This window comes from Emys orbicularis, chromosome 1, assembly GCF_028017835.1.
Source record: "Emys orbicularis isolate rEmyOrb1 chromosome 1, rEmyOrb1.hap1, whole genome shotgun sequence".
Taxonomy (NCBI): Eukaryota; Metazoa; Chordata; order Testudines; family Emydidae; genus Emys; species Emys orbicularis.
In genome coordinates this window covers 287423632-287442278 of record NC_088683.1, presented here as the reverse complement: position 1 = coordinate 287442278, position 18647 = coordinate 287423632, and the positions used below count along the sequence as shown (strand labels likewise).

At 38.6% G+C, this 18647-nt stretch overlaps 1 protein-coding gene across 1 annotated transcript in view; it reads right to left on the bottom strand.

Moving 5' to 3' along the window:
- The window catches only part of MYCBP2 (MYC binding protein 2), a 419800-nt gene that overhangs the window by 32092 nt on the left and 369061 nt on the right, over positions 1-18647 (bottom strand). The window contains exons 66-73 of the mRNA XM_065413662.1: positions 15783-15943; positions 14662-14818; positions 13657-13881; positions 12117-12182; positions 9396-9635; positions 8384-8482; positions 3478-3558; positions 1983-2249 (exon numbers count right to left, since the gene is read on the bottom strand). Of these exons, the coding sequence (XP_065269734.1) occupies positions 1983-2249; positions 3478-3558; positions 8384-8482; positions 9396-9635; positions 12117-12182; positions 13657-13881; positions 14662-14818; positions 15783-15943 (1296 nt within the window). The remainder of the gene's footprint in view (positions 1-1982; positions 2250-3477; positions 3559-8383; positions 8483-9395; positions 9636-12116; positions 12183-13656; positions 13882-14661; positions 14819-15782; positions 15944-18647) is intronic.

The following is an 18647-nucleotide window of genomic DNA, read 5'->3' as shown; positions in this document are numbered from 1 at the left end:
ACCCAGAGAACACGCTTGGGGGTATCAGGACTTGAACCCTGTATCAAGGTACACTGTTTCAAAGGGCCCTGGGTCGGAACCTGGTAGAGTAGGGTGGGCCCAGGTTCCCCTACCCCACCCCATGCTTGCTAGTGGGCCCTGTGATATTGCCACCAGGCAGAGCGGCCTTTGGACTCTTTCCAGTGGGTGACATTACTGTGCAATATTGCCACTAGTACAAGTGGCCCTGGGACTCTCTCCAGTAAGCGATTCTACCCTGAAATAATGCCACTAGGGAAAGCAACCTTTGGACTCTGGTATATCCTGGAGTGTCTCCATTAGGCAGTGCTGTTGGCCTGGAGCACTCAACCAGTCCCCAACTATGATACTGTTCTTCATTAAGAGCTGCTTGCATAGAGGATTTCAGTTTTCAAACTACAATAATTTTTGCTGTAGCTATGTCTAAAGTAGTATGGCTAGATTTTAAAATATGAAAAGTAATGGCTCTCAGATTTTAAAGAAAAATTTTTGCTTCCTGTATTTGAATAATTTTGTAATAGTGCCATGTGATAGCATTCTTTGTAAGTAACAACAAGCAACTGAAACAGCTATTTTTTAAATGGATTTCACTTGTTTTATGTTCACTAACAGGATCAGATAAAGGTATAAGCACTAAGAAACTACCATCTTGTAATAATTTCAGAATCAAAGCTTTCATGTTTTCTTTTTAATTAACCTTCTAGCACTCATGATTTTGGAGAAAAGCTTGAAAAAGTGACAAGTGCAACTTACGTCTGCCTGAATCTGCAAACAATCTGAAAGAATTGGCTCAGAGTGGTATGAATTCCTCTATGAATATCATGGGGTGTTAATTCCAACACTCACTGCTTCTTGCCAACACCATCCAAACAGAGTTGTGTGTGTGGCAGGAAAAGTGCCACTATCTCAGCCAGCCCTCCACCCACCTGAGCAGGTACACTCAGACACCTGGGGGGTTCCCCTGCTGCACCTCTGCCAATCTAGGAGAAAGAGGTGAAGTCTGCTGCCACTCATGTTATCCATGAGGGGAAGAGGGACCCCATTATAACTTCTGTAGCAGAAAAAAGGAGCCCCATTCTGCTGCCTCAGCCTCTCTAGAAGAGGGCAGCGTGCTGTCTGTCAATAGCACTCCAAGTTGGGGGAGGAGGTTGATGCCACAGGATCACTTCATGAGGGCAGAGCAAAGGGGCGGCTGAGGGCGCTCCCTCTAATGGCAGGTGTAGGGCCCCAGATTGTCTTAATCCAATCTTGCTCCCAGTTTAAAGGTTGTGTTGAACTGATGATTGTTAGAACTGCCTATTAGTTTGGGGACTTTCTTTACATAACACTGCACTTTTCTTCATGTTATTTGCACATATTTCCTGTGTGTTAGAAATATCTATGTAATATATCTGGAAAAAAAATGACAAACGGAGAAAATAATTCTCTTCATATTAAGAGGGCTATTGCGCTGTATTAATCTGTAGTGCACACATTTTTGTATTTAAAACAAGTGATTCTCCCCCTCCTCTATGGGCCTGTCACATAACAATGCAAAAAGACTATTAGATCCCTGTGCTAATCCGGGGAGAATTTCCATTGGTGTAGATTTTGTATAAGGCAGTTCACATTGCCAAAAAAGGCTCGCATCGCAAACCTTTTGGGATGAGATGGGTGGGGATGCAGAGTGAGAACCTGAGCTATTAAGGCTAACTGTCTTCCATATATAGTCACACTACAAAAGTCTGCTTTTATTTTATTTGAGAATATTTCATATCTCATATTTGAGGACATTTTGAATTTGACAGTGAAAATTATACACACATTTTGTTTAATGAAAATCAGAAATGAGGCAAACTACTAAATTGAATCAAAAATCAGTTCACATACATTCTGTACTGTGAAGCACATTATGATCTAATTTTTAGCACTGGATTATTTTGCTGGAAGCACTGCAAGAGATAAGGAGTAGTTAGCACACTCACCTGTCTCTGTACCCTGGGAGAGGCAGTATGCAGTAGTGAGAAGAGATCCTGGAGTAGAGTCAGCTGCTGAGCCAGGTACTGACGACCTACATTGGAACCACTCAGTGCCAGAACCATGGACAGCAGCTCAAAGCAATAAGCATCAGAAGAGGCATCTTCATCATTAGGCTGCGAGTTGGCATTCTCCTTGCTAGAGATTGCATGCTCCCATTCCTCACGTACGCGGGTTGCTTCCATTCGGATGGCCTGGACTATATGAGCACATACCTAACCAAACAAATGCCACACACACAGTAGCTTAGTAAGAACTAAAAAAAAAAAAAATTGCAAAAACACCTTCAAGACTGCAATGTAAACCAAAAAAGCCCATAAAATTTTGATTTTTTCTATTACTCCCCCTTATAAATGCAATTAAGGATAAAGATGTACCTATAATACTGAATTTGCTGGACTCAGTTTGTGACAATATCACATAACTGTGTTTTTATTTAAAATCCAGGAAAACACACTAGAAGTCAAAAGATACATATACCATCCCAAAAGAGAGTACCTCCTTAAAACCACTTTATAATCTCTTTTCTAACCACATATTTAAGAAATCTTAGAGACAATAAAAAACCCTTATTGTTATGTATACATACACATTATTAAATGCATATAATTTACCCAATAACGTGTTAAAAAAAAGTAAACATATTTAAAAGATTTTAAAGCTTGTAAGGCTTGGCTTTTCAATGGTGGAAAAGGGAAACAGGCACCTAAATCTTGTTGAAATTAAATGGGAGATGGGCACTTAGTTCCTCTCAGGCTCCTTTGAAAATCTCTGCTATAATGTTTATCCCACAGAAAATGGCTAATCTTACTATGTGAAAGGAGAATTTAGTTAAATAAAAAATCTTAAGAAATTTCTTAAAGTTACCTCAGATGCACAATAGCCACTTTTCTATGTTTGAGTAAAAAAATAAATTAAAAACAGATGAAGCTAAACAAAACCACAGATCCAAACATCGGAAGACATTGTGGGTGGGGTAGTTTCAGAATCCAAATCCTGATCTCCTTGCTGGTCCCTGTCCATAATCTAAGAAATCTAAACTTATTTTTTGGTGCGAGAAGGGGAAAAAGCATTTTAAATAAGTACCTAAAATTGGCAGCTGAGACTCATCTGAAATATTGAACGAGGTATGCCAACATTACCTATTAGTAGTAAACATTAGGACAACTTGTATTCCACTTAACTATAATTTTAAAAGAAGGTTCATAGGATAAGATTTTATTTTTAGTTACAGTTCACTGCTAAATTTTAAAGCCAAATTATAAATCTTTAAATATGTAATTTATAATGGAAACAGAGCCTTAAGTATGGAAAATACTATTAAGGATGAAAAATACTCAAGTAAAAAAATGTTAAACAACAAAAGATTTATAATTATGCTCTTTTCCGGTAGTTACAATTGAAGGTAAACATTTAACACCTCAAGAACTGTATTACACAAACCTGTTTTTGTAAATTTGTCAGTTTGCTCCTGCTGAATATGATTCCAACCATGTGCTCTTTCAGATCTGCATCTGAAGTTGCCTTTATAAAAAGCAGAAATAACTGTTAGGATATAGATATTCAAGCCTGTATGTAAAGGCCTATACTTTAAGAATTTAGGTATATGTTTATCATTTAGCTAGTTATAGAGGTATAGAAGAAAGAATCTGTGTAAGGGCCTTCTCTCCCTGTGACAGTCTGAGGCCCTGTTCTTAGGCCAAAGCCTTTGGTTAAGAGGCAGCCATAAGCTGAGAAGCGTGCGGTCACATCCTCACATTCCAAACTAGCCATATTGAAATAAGGCAATCTGGGGCTGTTAGGAAGGTGATCCAATCTATCACCTCCAGAGAAAGGGAAGAGCCTGGAAGATGTAAAAGGAAATTTAGTTTGATAGTTTTCTGTCTGCTAAGAACTCACTTATCAATAGACACAGTTGGGAAACCCTTATGTCTGTATAGATGTAGTTGTGAAATCCTCACTTCTGTATTGTTTTGTATGTTTATTTGCATGGTCTCTGTCTGGTTCTGTGATTGTTTCTGTCTGCTGTATAATTAATTTTGCTGGGTGTAAACTAATTAAGGTGGTGGGATATAATTGGTTAGCTAATCATATTACAATATGTTAGGATTGGTTAGGTAAATTTTAGTAGAATGATTGGTTAAGGTATAGCTAAGAATATTACTATATAAATTAGGGGCAAACAGGAAGTAAGTTGGGATTCGAAAATAAGGAAAAAGGAACTTGGATTAAAGCTTGCTGGAAGTTCACCCCTATAAACATCGAATTGTTTGCACCTTTGGACTTCGGGTATTGTTGCTCCCTGTTCATGCGAGAAGGACCGGGGAAGTGGGAGAGTGAAGGAATAAGCTCTCTAACAATAACATTAGATTAAGACTTTCTAAAGTATTTCTGAACTGTCGCACCAATGAATGTGGAATGCCAATCTATTGTATGCTAAAAGTGAGCAGATTTTTGTAACATACAGATGTGTAGCAAAATGTTATGTAGCCAAGATAAAGCAATTAGGAAAACTGACACAGGTCGGCTGTGCTTATTTCCTTCCTGTTATGTATGTAAAATATAAAAGGTCAGAGTACAGATACCTCTCCAGCAAGCTCAGACAAATGAAATTCAGTGTTCTAAGACCCACCCTTATGAATTCAACTTAATACTGATCACCAATGATCAAGTCTTTAGAAACTAATGTAACATGGGCCAATTTTACAGTCTTTAATGTATTTTAAATTAAATGTCTCCAGAAGGAGAAACTCAACAATAAAAATAAAAAAAAATTCCATGATTTATAACACGCATCGGCAACCTTTGGCATGCGGCCCGCCAGGGTAAACACCCTGGCAGTCCGGGCCGGTTTGTTTACCTACTGCGTCCGCAGGTTCAGCTGATTGCGGCTCCCACTGGCCGCGGTTCGCCATCCCAGGCCAATGGGGGCTGCGGGAAGTGGCGTGGGCCGAGGGATGTGCTGGCTGTCGCTTCCCACAGCCCCCATTGGCCTGGAGCGGCAAACCGCGGCCAGTGGGAGCCGCAATCGGCCGAACCTGTGGACGCAGCAGTTAAACAAACCGGCCCGGCCCACCAGGGTGCTTACCCAGGCGTGCCGCGTGCCAAAGGTTGCCGATCTCTGATTTATAATATGTAACTTGTTATGACAAAGGGAACAAAAATCAGGCAATGTACTTTTCAGGATCTACCATAAATCATCTGCAGTTAATTTAGCACTTGTAAAATGTGATGAACTGACAACACTGGAAACAGAAGTCCTGCCTTGTCACTGGGCCTTAACTGCATTGCCACTGGGTCTTAACCCCGTTCTGGGTGAACTACTTTAAGCAGTCATAAAAAATAACTTGCTCACTGGACTAAGAGAAAATCTTTTCAAGTGGGCCTGGGCCACTTAAGAAGCATCCAATGAAAACTATACTTGTAAGTTACTAGGACCTGGGACAGCTTTGAACCAGCAATATGGTAATGAAAGATTCCAAATGCTATTATTACCAGTCACATGAGCCCATCATTTTCTATTAGTTTTAAATTCTAATAGGATTTAAGTTTGCCATGATCAATAATACATAATTCCACAATTTTCATGATTTTTAAAATCATTTCCATTTTAAACAGATTTTATTGTGACAATGGAAGGATGGATGAGTGAGCAGGGGTCTTGTAGAATAAATAACAAGTGATCATGCAATTAAAGACTATGTAATAATGCATATGCACAAGGGGACAAAATTATGGTTGTACAGGTGACCTTAACTCTGGCATTTTTCTCTTTGGAATTTCCTAGACTTTTTCAAAAAGAAATAAAGACAGAACCAAATTCTCTCATATGCAACTGTAATATACCTCCTGTCATTTATCTTCAGCAGTGTTTGAACCCTGGACCTTCTACACTTCATCACAAAACTCTACCACTTCAGCAAAAGGACTAACTATAACATCTGGCAGCATGAATAAGCCGTTACCATCTGCACACCAACCATTAGGAAGAGGATGCATAGTACCCTGCAACAGATGGTTACACGTGCATGGAGTAGTCTTTTTTAAAAAGCAACAGAGAGTCCTGTGGCACCTTTAAGACTAACAGATGTATTGGAGCATAAGCTTTCGTGGGTGAATGCCCACTTCGTTGGATGCATGCATCCAACGAAGTGGGCATTCACCCACGAAAGCTTATGCTCCAATACATCTGTTAGTCTTAAAGGTGCCACAGGACTCTCTGTTGCTTTTTACAGATCCAGACTAACACAGCTACCCCTCTGAGTCTTTTTTAAGAAAGCACAGAATTTGGCAGAATCTTAACAGATTTTTCTTAATCATTCTGAGAGACTGTGTGGCACAGTGGATGAGACTTGGTGTGATGGAGTGTCTACCCCACCCAAGGCCTAAGTAGGGGGAAAAGAGCCAATTAACCCTTTGATAGGCTGCACCTAAAGTAGAGCCAGGGCTGATAAGGCCTTATTACTGATGAAGCCCAGCTGCGTGAGGAGCTGGGACAGGCACAGAAAGAGGAAGTTGGTGATAAGAGGGGGCTGTAGGAAAGACCTTGCAGGCACTCCCTAGAGAGGAGGGGGGATGGCAACAAGGGGGGAGTTCTGCAGGAAGTAAGCTCTGAGATCCTTGGAATACAGACTCTTGCAAGAACCTGAGAGGGGTGAAACAGCCATAGTGAACAGAGGAAGCTCCACTGATAACCCAGAGTGGGGGCAGAGCTACAGAAGCAAGGTAGGACGGAGCCTAGGGAAACAGCAACAGTGTCTGGGATTGTGAAGACCATGTGTGCTAAACATAGGGTCCAGATTCCCCTACCAGCCCTGGGGAAAGTGGCACAGTGAGGACAGTAGACAAGATGACTGCCTGAGACAGTTTGTCCATTAGGACTTTGATACCCCAGAAAGGAAGAGCTATAATGACCTAGACAGAGGGTCAAACCATGAAGGGGGATCACCATGAGTCATGAAGAGGAAGAGAGAGAGATCACACGGTGAGCAAGTGAAGGAGGGGGCATTAGACTGATTGAGAACTAATCCCCAAATGACCCACAAGGAGGTGCCGCAGCAGTGAGCAGGGAATCCAGTGACTCTTGGGTATGCCATATTGGAGAGCAGGGGAGAAATTCTTACCCTGTAGCCAATGAAATTTTTGTGTTGAATTCAGTAAGGTGAGAATTTCATTCCTCTGTTCTATTCCCAGCGTGTATAGACTCTCAATGGAGCATGAGACCTCGTTCAATAATTAGGGCACAAAATTATTAACACCAGTTCATAGAAGGGAATGGATCTAAAACTCTTACTTCTCCAAATTCCCAGCCCAGTACACCTGCTCATAAACGTAAGGCTATTTTGTTTGAGGAGAAGGGGGAGGCAGCAGTCATGTGGTGGGTCCTATCAGGAGATTCAGCTTTGTATAGCATTCTCAAGTGAGACACTGGGAAAGGTAGTATGGATTGACTGTTGAGCAATTTTATAAGCAAGACTCAAGACAGCTCTATTGTACACAATGCAGACAGCAAATTGTGATTTTTGACAGCTGATCTTAGCCAAATTATTTTCATGGGGCAACAAATACTTCCTCAACTCCAGAATGATCCCCATTCCAAATTCCTGTTGCAAACCAATGTGATTTAGTGTTTAAATAAAACCAGAAAAAAATGTATAACAGCAACCCTTTTAGGGGGAGCGCCAGCAACTCCTACAATAAATAAGTAAATAGCTTTGAGTAGTTACAGTAAAAATTCAGAGACTTGATTCTTCTGCTTACTGTGATATGTGTCTGACTTCCATAATTGTTAGTATGATTTGTACCAGTGATACTCAGACCGCACTGGTTCAGGAGCCAAATTAGCAATCAACATTACCCAAAAGAACCACAGTAGCGTGAATTCATTTCATTTACACACTCTCTCTCTATATATAGTATATTATATTATTCTCACAGCAAAATGACTGACAGAGTATTCTACAACTGGTTAATAACATAGTAAAAGCATCCTGATTGATTAATAATTAAATCACACCGTTTTTATCCGTAATATCATATGCTGCAAAGAGCCATAGGAGACACATTAAAGAGCCACTTGCGGCTCCTGAGCCTGTCTGAGTATCACCGATCTGTACCATTATTACTATGACTCTTTAATGAAACCTATAGCCCCAATTATGATATATTCATCAAAAATATTAATTACACAAAAATCCATCTAATTATGGTTTTTTTAAAATAGGCAATGGCAGCAGTATAATATTGCTGGGATGTGAAGAATACCTGGAGTAAGAGGATCAAAATAGACTGAAAAACATCTGGGACAACTTATTTCAGTAAAATAATAATTGTAGAACATAAATAATACATTGTGTACTTTTTCTTCTCCTTCCGGGGAAGACAGCAGTGTTTTTTCTTCTTGTTCTGGGGTTGGCTCAGCATCTCCGGAGATGAGTTTTCCAAATACCTATGAGAAGTTACAACAAAGGTTAAACAAAAGTTCAAAACTAGGCTCATATGGACATAAAACTTCTCGAGCTGACAAAATAAGGAGGGTTATACCGTCATTCTTTGTAGTTTAAAACAGATTAACATTGCTTAGTTTTGTGTGCCATGTATCAGATTTTCTGATTGCTGGCAACAATATAGTAAAGAGAGGAGTCTGCACTGGCAGTCAGCATCAGAGAAATTTCAGCCGCTAACAACATTTGATTAAAATATGTCACTGTTTTAAAAAGCCTGTCATTCTACATTTAAAATGTCTAGCTTGCTCTCCAATTTCTGTGATATCTATCACCAACACACACGATAGTGATTCAAAATGTCTGAATTTATATTATTTATATTCCATTAGCACCAAAAGGCCCTGATCAGGATCTTTATGCTATGTACTGTACAAACACAAATAAAGACAATCTCTCCCCTGAAAAGTTTACAGTCTAAAATGACAAGACAAACAAGAAAGAGATACAGCATACTTTTTAAATGGAGGGTACTAATGACGTAGCAGGTGTGGACAAAAGGAAGGAATGGGGAAAAACACGGGATATAAAGTAGTATGCTGTTGGTAGTGTAAAGAAATGAGGTTCTGCAGGACAGTGGACTGGTTAAATCAAAGAAAGGCAAAAGAAACAAATCAACTGTAAATCAGTACAATGGAAAAGCTCCAGAAGGAAATTTACTTCATCAACATGTTTAATCACTGTATGAAGTAGTAATTCTTCAAGTTCTTTTCTATCATAGCTAACTACCACTCTATCACCACCCACACACACAGAAAAAAGACAATAGCCTTCTTTTTAAAAGGAGTAAGTAATTAAATCTCAGCAGCTTTCATGTTCTCCAGTGTTTCACCATATGAGATAGTTGCAATGTCCTACCTGGGATGTAATAAGGCGGAATACTCGCAGTGTCTCAGCTTCACAGTTTCTTTGCTGAGCTACACTTGCTGAGATCTGGCCTGCAATTTTAATGCTTTCACCATCTTTCCATCCCAATACTTTCACTTGGCGAACTCTTAGCGTGTTCTCTGGGCCCTTCAATTCAATTTTGATGATGTGATTATCTCCACCAGGAAGTTCACTTGTTACCCAGCCAATGTGTCTTGAATCCAAATCAACCTGATGAACAGGAATATGAAGATGTGAATTTGAAACACAGTATCAGGCTAACTGAGTCACCTACTCCTGGTGAGTTATTGGTACAAATTATCCAGCACACACTGTAGAAACCAATTATAGCTTACGTGACACACAAATGTCTGTTCTGAATAACAAGATTACAAATCTTTTTTATTATAAAACTATCAATCTTCACAGGTTAAGATTTCAAAGTCTCAAATTATAAATAAAAAAAGACATGTAACTATTCATTTTCTTCTCACTTTTAAAGCCCAGTTTAAAAAAATCAGTAAAAAGTCATTTTTGTTGGTTATCCAATTGCACCACAGAGTCTATTTCATGCTCTCAGCAGCAATTTATAAATGTGTAAATCACTTTGATGTAAATAAAGTTCTTTCACCTCCTGTAAGAAAAGTAGTTGTCTAAAATATAAAACATGGTTAAAAGCACTTCATTTTTCAAATTCTGTGTCAGACCAAAAAAAATATAGAAACACAGGTTGAAATCCTGACCCTATTGAAGTCAGTGGCTAATCTCCCATTTACTTTAATGGAGCCAAGATTTCATCTCAAGTGTTTTGTTTTGTTTTTTAAAATCATAGAAAACAGTATTTAGATTCAATTTAAAACAAGATTCAATGTTTTCTAGAGAAAAAAGTTAATGAAAAACAATAATTATTATACTGTTCGGATAAGTCATCCCACAAAAAGAAACTAACCTGACAGTAATTATAGTTCTTTGAGATGCATACAGTGAATAACTGTTTCTTCTTCTGAGTGCTTATCCATATATGTATTCACTATGTCTATCAAGCAGTGATCTACATTGTAGGAGGTAAGTGCTAGGAGTCTATCTACATAGTGATTGTTGCACGTCCCTGTAAAAATTAGCATCTGATTTGGATGTCTCCACAATAGAGTAGTGCTGGGAAAGTGTATGTACAGTATTGAGGACCAGGTAACTGCCCAACACATGTTCTAAATGGGGGCACGTCTCAAGAAAGCAACTTTTTTTGCCTGTGCTCCAGTCGAGTGCGCTGTTGCCTGGGCTCTAGTCGAGTGAGCTGTGACCACTATAGGTGAGGTAACTGTCCCACTTTACTCAGCACTGATGAGACCTCAGCTGGAATACAGTGTCCAACTCTGGGTGCCACACTTTAGGAAAGATGTGGACAAACTGGAGAGAGTCCAGAGAGCAACAAAAATAATAAAAGGGTTAGAAAATCTAACCTGTGATGAAATGCTAAAAAACTGGGCATGTTTAGTTTTGAGAAAAAGACTGAGAGGGGACCCCAAAGAAAGGACAAGAAGTAATGGGCTTAATCTGCAGCAACGGAGATTTAGGTTAGATATAAGGAAAACCTAACTACAAGGGTAGTTAAGCTCTGGAATAGACTTCCAGGGAGGCTGTGGAATCCCCATCAATATAGGTTTTTAAGTACAAGTTGTACAAATACCTGTCAGGGATGGTCTAGGTTTACTGGGTCTTCCCTCAAATACAGGGAAGCTGGACTTGATTACTTCTCAAGGTTCCTTTCAGCCCTACATTTCTGTGGTTCTATGATTCATTATGGCCAATAACGGTCATACTAAAAACACATTTAGCAAGAAAGGGTTTTAGATGTTGTTTACAAATGGGAGGGATGAACTAACAGTGATGCCAATAAAGAGTGAGTACCACATCCTGGCACACAGCACATCAAGGACACTATTGCCCATTAGCTAAAAAAACAAAAAGTAGGAGCCTTAAAAAGATAGGTGTCTGATCTTCCACTTAGTTCAAGACTCAAAAAGAAGTTGCTTACCCATGTAGCCAGTGCTTAAACAACTAGTAATATTAAAGTAACAATGCCAATTTACCTTTTTTTCTTGGAAGCTACAGTAAAGAATATAAGGCAGACATAATATGATCATGACTGCTCAAAAACAGTGTGGAAACACATTGTGGTATTCTGAAGAAACTACAAGCGACAGAGAATTCCTGCTAGGAGTTTGTTTCCATAGGAGGGAATTGCAGTAATCAAGATTCATGGTCCTGACAGCTGTTGCAAAATCACCATAGATTAATAGAGGAGCAGATTGTGCAAATTTAAAAAAACCCACGTCTGCACAATGTCTAAACACAAGGCTTTCTATGGAAAGGGCATTGGTCAAAAGTGATGACAATATCTTAACAAGAAAGGATGGTCTTATGGTATGAAGTTTAAAACACGCTGGCTCGCAACAGACTTCCTATGTGACTCTGACAAGCCATGAAATCTCACTATGGTTCAATTTCCCCGTATGTAAAACAGTAATAGTATTAACTTCCCAGGGTGTTATGAGGCTTAATTTGTTAAATATTGTAAAGCATTTTGAGATTTATGGTAACACGTGTAAACTACTTCCTCAGGTGGGCTGTGTGGTATACATACAAAGGATTATTATTTTTATCATTAACAAGACGTTATTTTTACATGCAGCAATATTTGTAATTAGTTACCTGCTTTATTCTGCAAAGATCTTCTACTGCCTTACCAGTCAAGAAAGTAATTGAAGTCACTTTATTCTGCGAAAGACAAGCAAAATCAAAAAGACAAATAAAAACCTCCACAATTAATTCTGAAAGTGAGTACCATTATGGTAATTTCTTCCATATTAACATTACCGAGTGCCTTTTTAGAGACACAGGGTACGTCTATACTTACCCGCTGGTTCGGCGGCAAGCAATCGATCCCGGAAGTGCTCGCCGTCGACGCCGGTAATCCTGCTCCGCGAGAGGAGTAGGCGGAGTCGACGGGGGAGCCTGCCTGCCGCGTGTGGACCCGCGGTAAGTACCTTTAAGTTCGAACTGAAGTTGCGTATCTTAGTTCGAACTGGGGGCTTAGTGTGGACCAGCCCACAGAATTAATGGAGTTGCACATTTAATTTCTTAAAACACAAGATATCTGTATGTCTACGGCAATCTAAAGTTTTCATTACATACAAAAGTAGAAACAAGAAAGTGTATAAATAAAAAACATGAAAGTGATTTTATATTGAAAACTTAGGACAATGAAAAATTACGGAAACGTTCCAATTAAATCTGCAAACTGTTCTGTTTGCATCACTATGTGCACTTGAAATGAGGACATATACGAAACACTGCAGACTTACAGATCTAGCACTATGTTACATACTACATGCAAACACCCTGTGTACTCCAGGGCAATGCTGCTGGATTCTGGGGTACTCCATACACCATACCAGAGCTACCGTAGCAGCTTCAGATATATACCTCTACCCCGATATAACGCGACCCGATATAACATGAATTTGGATATAACGCGGTAAAGCAGCGCTCCGGGGAGGTGGGGTTGCGCACTCCGGCGGATCAAAGCAAGTTCCATATAACGTGGTTTCACCTTTAACGCAGTAAGATTTTTTGGCTCCTGAGGACAGCATTATATCGGGGTAGAGATGTATTAAAAAGTTGAGATTTTAAATTAATTAAATCAGAGTAGTATTCCTTGTGTCATTTAATTTTATATTAAGTTCAATGTATTTTACACAGCCCCTACATTTAAACATTCTGTGTGTTACAAATAATGTGTCAGTTTTCAGGAGAAAAAGTAGAAATTGTGGCAATAGGCCAGGAGACCGTCATGATCTTCTGGTATTTGGGGAGGCAAAGGATGCCATTTGGGATTGTCGGAACAAACTCTCCAAGTGGATGTTTTTGCAAAAAACGATCAGCAGGAAAACAGTTAATAATGTGGATAGTTAAATTCTAATAATTAGGTTTCAAAGTTAACAACCCACTGAGAATGAGGCTTACTGAATCACTTTATATTCCGTTTATGTTTGGAAGCTTTTCTTCATAAACAAAAGAGTTAGAAACTTAATTTCTCAAAATGAGATTTAGATTCTGGAGTAAAATTCTGAACCAAACAGGATGGCAAAAGTGGTGGGAAGGAGGAGACTCTGTAATAAAATCTGTGACTGAATAATACACAAGGCCCTGGCTATGCACTTTTAATAAAGACAGACAATTTTTCTCTCACCCCAAGATCTCGGGAGTTGTCTACATGAACAGACACATAGCGAGCATTGATTCCTTTTACACAATTAATTGTGATGTTCTTAGTTTTATTTTTATCTTCATCTCCTGACTCCCAGAAGGTTTCTGTGGATCCATCTGTCAAACTGCCAATCATGGCAGGTCGGCTTGAAGTTTTGATGTCAACAATGCTGGTTAGGTCTTTTAGGCAAATTACTATACACAATTCCTGTAACAAAAAGATGATTTAAAACCTCAGAAATGAAGCCCAAGTAAAAAAATGTCTAACACACTTTTTAAAGGAATACTTATTAAGATGAATACACTCTCTAAATTAAAAGAAGAAACCTGTGCACAACGAGTAAGTTACATGATCAAAGCTCCTGGTTTATTGAGCTCCAGCCACCAGAGGAAATATGATGGAAAACAGTTTCAGTTGCTAAAAAGTGTATTAAGAATTGGAAACAATGCTCAGCTTATTTTCTCCTACTCAATTCCCATATCCTCTCTTTACTGTACTTTTCTTTGTAGATGCTTATTAAAAAGCAGCAATGTGTGCCTTCAAAAGAACAAAAGGAGAAAGAAGAAATGTGAGGAAGAAGTGGAGATAGAAAAAGAACATGAGATTTAAAAGGAATTTTTGAATTAATTTAAATTCAAACATAAAAGGCCCTCCCACTCCTGACCCTAGCAACCAGTAACAGAAAGTAGGGATGGTCACTACTCAAAAATACCGATTTGAATAAGGTTCAGGTTGAGGGGTAATATTTGAATCTTTAAATCTAAATATAACAATCTGAATACCATCTACAAAGGCCCTGATCGTGATAGATATTCGTTACTGACATAAAATATTTAAATAAACTACAAATTTATTAATAAAAATTGCATGTAATAAAGTATGATTGCTAAAAACTAGAAAACTGAAATAGCTTGATTATAGTGCTGGAGGTTATCTACTAATTCATTTTGATCTACAACTTGTGATATTTACTGATATAAAACTTGCCTGACTCATGGCTTCAAAGCCAGACTGTATACTGATACTAAAGCTCTCCTCACTATCTCCATCATCAGATTTGGACAAAATGTTGTTAATATGGTGAAAGACATTGCTCTGATGCAGGAACTGGTGGTCAGACTGTTTGAATTTGAGGCTCCAACATCTGAAAACACATTAAAAATAAGTTCATTAAAAGGTTTTTTCAATATCAGTGCACTTTTGCAAGCACCATTAGTATTTACATTATTTTAATTACTGCATAATTTTTAAAATTTAAGCTTATATAAACATTTTGAAAGGAAACATCTGGATCAGAAACATTGTGCATCATTTTGAAGAAGGCAAGAAGAAATATTCGTTAGCGCTGCAAAAAGTCTAAAGCAGGAATATTTGTTATAGTCACACGCAGGGCCACCCAGAGGATTCAGGGGGCCTGGGGACTTCAGCAGCGGGTCCCGGGGGCGGAAGGACCCCCCACCGCGGGTCTTCGGGGCACTTGGGCGGCGGGTCCCAGACCGGAAGGACCCCCTGCCGCCGAATTGCTGCCGAAGACCCGGAGCGGAAGAAGCTCCGGGGGCCCGGGCCCCGCAAGAGTTTTCCGGGGCCCCCGGAGCGAGTGAAGGACCCCGCTCCAAGGGCCCCGAAAAACTCTCGTGGGGGACCCTGTGGGGCCCGGGGCAAATTGCCCCACTTGCCCCCCCCTCTGGGCGGCCCTGGTCACACGAGAGTTGAGTTCAATAATAATTATTCCATATATTCCTTTATAGTAGCTATAATAGCAAAATGAAGGATACAGAAAATTTTGTGGAATAGCTAAATGACAGATTTTTCAAACAAAACGTATTTAAGCTATATGTGGCTTATGCATGTACATTAAAGTACACAGTAATGTAATTATTTTTACAATAAAAGTAATGGATATGGTACAAAATTTAATATCAAATACATTTTTCTCTACAAACCCTTTGTTTATGCAAGGGTTAAAGAAATATCTTTTTTCTCCATTTTAAAATAGCATATCCAGGCACTTCAGACTTCTAAAATACATTGCAAAATCTTCTAAGGAGTTAGTTTACAATGCTTGGATGTCTTGGGCCTGTCATAGTTTTCCCCTATTTTGTACCTACCTTAGGGCCATTTGTTGCAATGAACTACCACTGGGGAGAGACATCATAAGATCAGAGATGGTCTGAAGCAAACGATGGAAAGTGTGGGGCAATGGATGAGCTGCTTCACCAGCAATCACTATATCTGACAGTGGATGTTCACATACTCTTGTATCTTTCTCCTAAGATTCAAAGGAAATATGTTACACCGGTTCTGTTAATAAGAGGCTTTCATAAAATAAATATATATATTTAGACAAACAATGTTAAAACTGAGTTCAGGTTAAGAGTTCATATAAATAATTTAGAATAAAATATATCCCAGGGATGTTGGAATTATCCCCAAATGAACTGTTATAAACTGCCGGAAAGACAGAGGTAAAGTTAACATTAAAAGAAATCTAAAGAGGTTAAAATACAGAAATGCACAATTAGGATTGACACCATGCAATAATCATATGATTAAGCACTTTAGAGTTTGTGGTCCCCCATTAGTTTAAACTGATATTTTAAAGTCCCATTAGATTTTTTCTTTCCATCCCCCCAGTGTCCCTACCAAGCAGAGTTAAGGTTGTTTGGGTGCCCTAAATCTGCAATGCTATACCTTCATTTCTTTTTTAAAACTTAACTCTGAATTTCCTAGGTTTATTAAAAAAAACCCTTGATTTTGAGATAATTACAACATTCTTAAAATGTATTTTATCCTAAAATTACTGAAACATTCTTAACCTTCATACCAATTTAATGTAGTTTTTGTCTGGAAATTTCTAGGCTTTTTTTAAATCAAAAATTTCATACATGAACACTGAACAAGAAACTGAAAAGAGAATGTTACCACGTGATATCTCTAATTATTTTAAAATATGAAATATTAACCTTAATTTTTTTTTTGAAAAATTAAACAGGTTATGGCCCAATTCATCAGTATGTACCAGCTGTTCTATGCCACTCTGGAGCAGTAAAAAAGCAGCAGCCCACTGGCCTATTAAGCTGTGTTTACAGCTGCTTTTTTTTTTTTTTCCTTCTTCTTCTTCTTCTCATCAGTGTAGCACAAACCAGCTGGAGTCTACACCCGTGTTTCTTCCATCCCTGTCTTCCAAACTACCCCTGCCTCTTGTACCTCTTTACAATCCCTTCAACACATTATCCTTTCGGCCTTCATAACATCCCCCAGCAATGAGTTCCACAGGTTGACTGTGCATTTGGTGAAGAGTACTTCCTTATGTTTGTTTTAAACCTGCAACTTATTAATTTCATTGAGTGACTTCTGGTTCTTATGTTATGTTCTTATGTTTTTGTTACACAACTGCACTCAAAAACGAAACAATGTAAAACTTTAGAGCCTACAAGTCCACTCAGTCCTACTTCTTGTTAAGCCAACCGCTAAGACAAACAAATTTGTTTACATTTACGGGAGATAATGCTGCCGCCCGCTTCTTATTTACAATGTCACCTGAAAGTGAGAACAGGCGTTTGCATGGCACTTTTGTAGTCAGCATTGCAAGATATTTATGTGCCAGATATGCTAAACATTCGAATGCCCCTTCATGCTTTGGCCACCATTCCAGAGGACATGCTTTCATGCTGATAACTCTCATTAAAAAAATAATGTGTTAATTAAATTTGTGACTGAACTCCTTGGGGGGAGAACTGTATGTCCCCTGCTCTGTTTTACCCACATTCTGTCATGTATTTCATGTATATGATGATGTGCCAGCATATGTTGTTCATTTTCAAAACACTTTTCACTGCAGATTTGACAAAATGCAAAGAAAGTACCAATGTAAGATTTCTAAGGATAGATACAGCACTTGCCCCAAGGTTTATGAATTGGAAGTGCCTTCCAAAATCTGAGAGGGACGAGGTGTGGAGCATACTTTCAGAAGTCTTAAAAGAGCAAAACTCTGATGCAGAAATACAGACCGAACCACCAAAAAAGAAAATCAATCTTCTGCTGGTGGCATCTGACTCAGATAATGAAAATGAACATGTGTTGGTCCACACTGCTTTGGATCGTTATCAAGCAGAATCCATCATCAGCACGGACGCATGTCCTCTGGAATGGTGGTTGAAGCATGAAGGGACATTGAATCTTTAGCACATCTGGCACATAAATATCTTGTGACGCCGGCTACGACAGTGCCATGTAAACACCTGTTCTCACTTTCAGGTGACACTGTAAACAAGAAGCAGGCAGCATTATCGCCTGCAAATATACACAAACTTGTCTGTCTGAGTGATTGGCTGAACAATAAGTAGGACTGAGTGGATTTATAGGGCTCTAAAGTTTTACATTGTTTTATTTTTGAATGCAGTTATTTTTTGTACATAACTCTTCATCTGTAAGTTCAACTTTCATGATAAAGAGATTGTATTACAGTACTTGTAATGGGAGAATTGAAAAATACTATTTCTTTTGCTTTTTTACAGTGCAAATATTTGTAATAAAAATAAATATAAAGTGAGCACTGTACATTTTGTATTGTGTGTTGTAACTGAAATTAATGTATTTGAAAATGTAGAAAAGATCCAAAAATATTTAAATAAATGTTATTCTATTATTGTTTAACAGTGCAGTTAAATCAGTTAATTTTTTAATTGCGCAATCACAATAAATATTTTTAATCGCTTGACAGCCCTAAACAATATACAAGACCACAACAAACACTAAGATAAAGATACAGTACCATCTACTGTATTAATCATTACAATTCTCCCCTAGATAAATAAGAACTTAAAACAATAACTTCTAGGAAGCCAGGTAGTCTGACAATCATGCAGGTTTCTGTGTTGGTCTGCCCACTGGAGTCCTATATTCAGTCATGGAGACAACACTCATATTTTAATCTAGATTATCAGCGACTGCAGGCTTCATGTGCTCTAAAT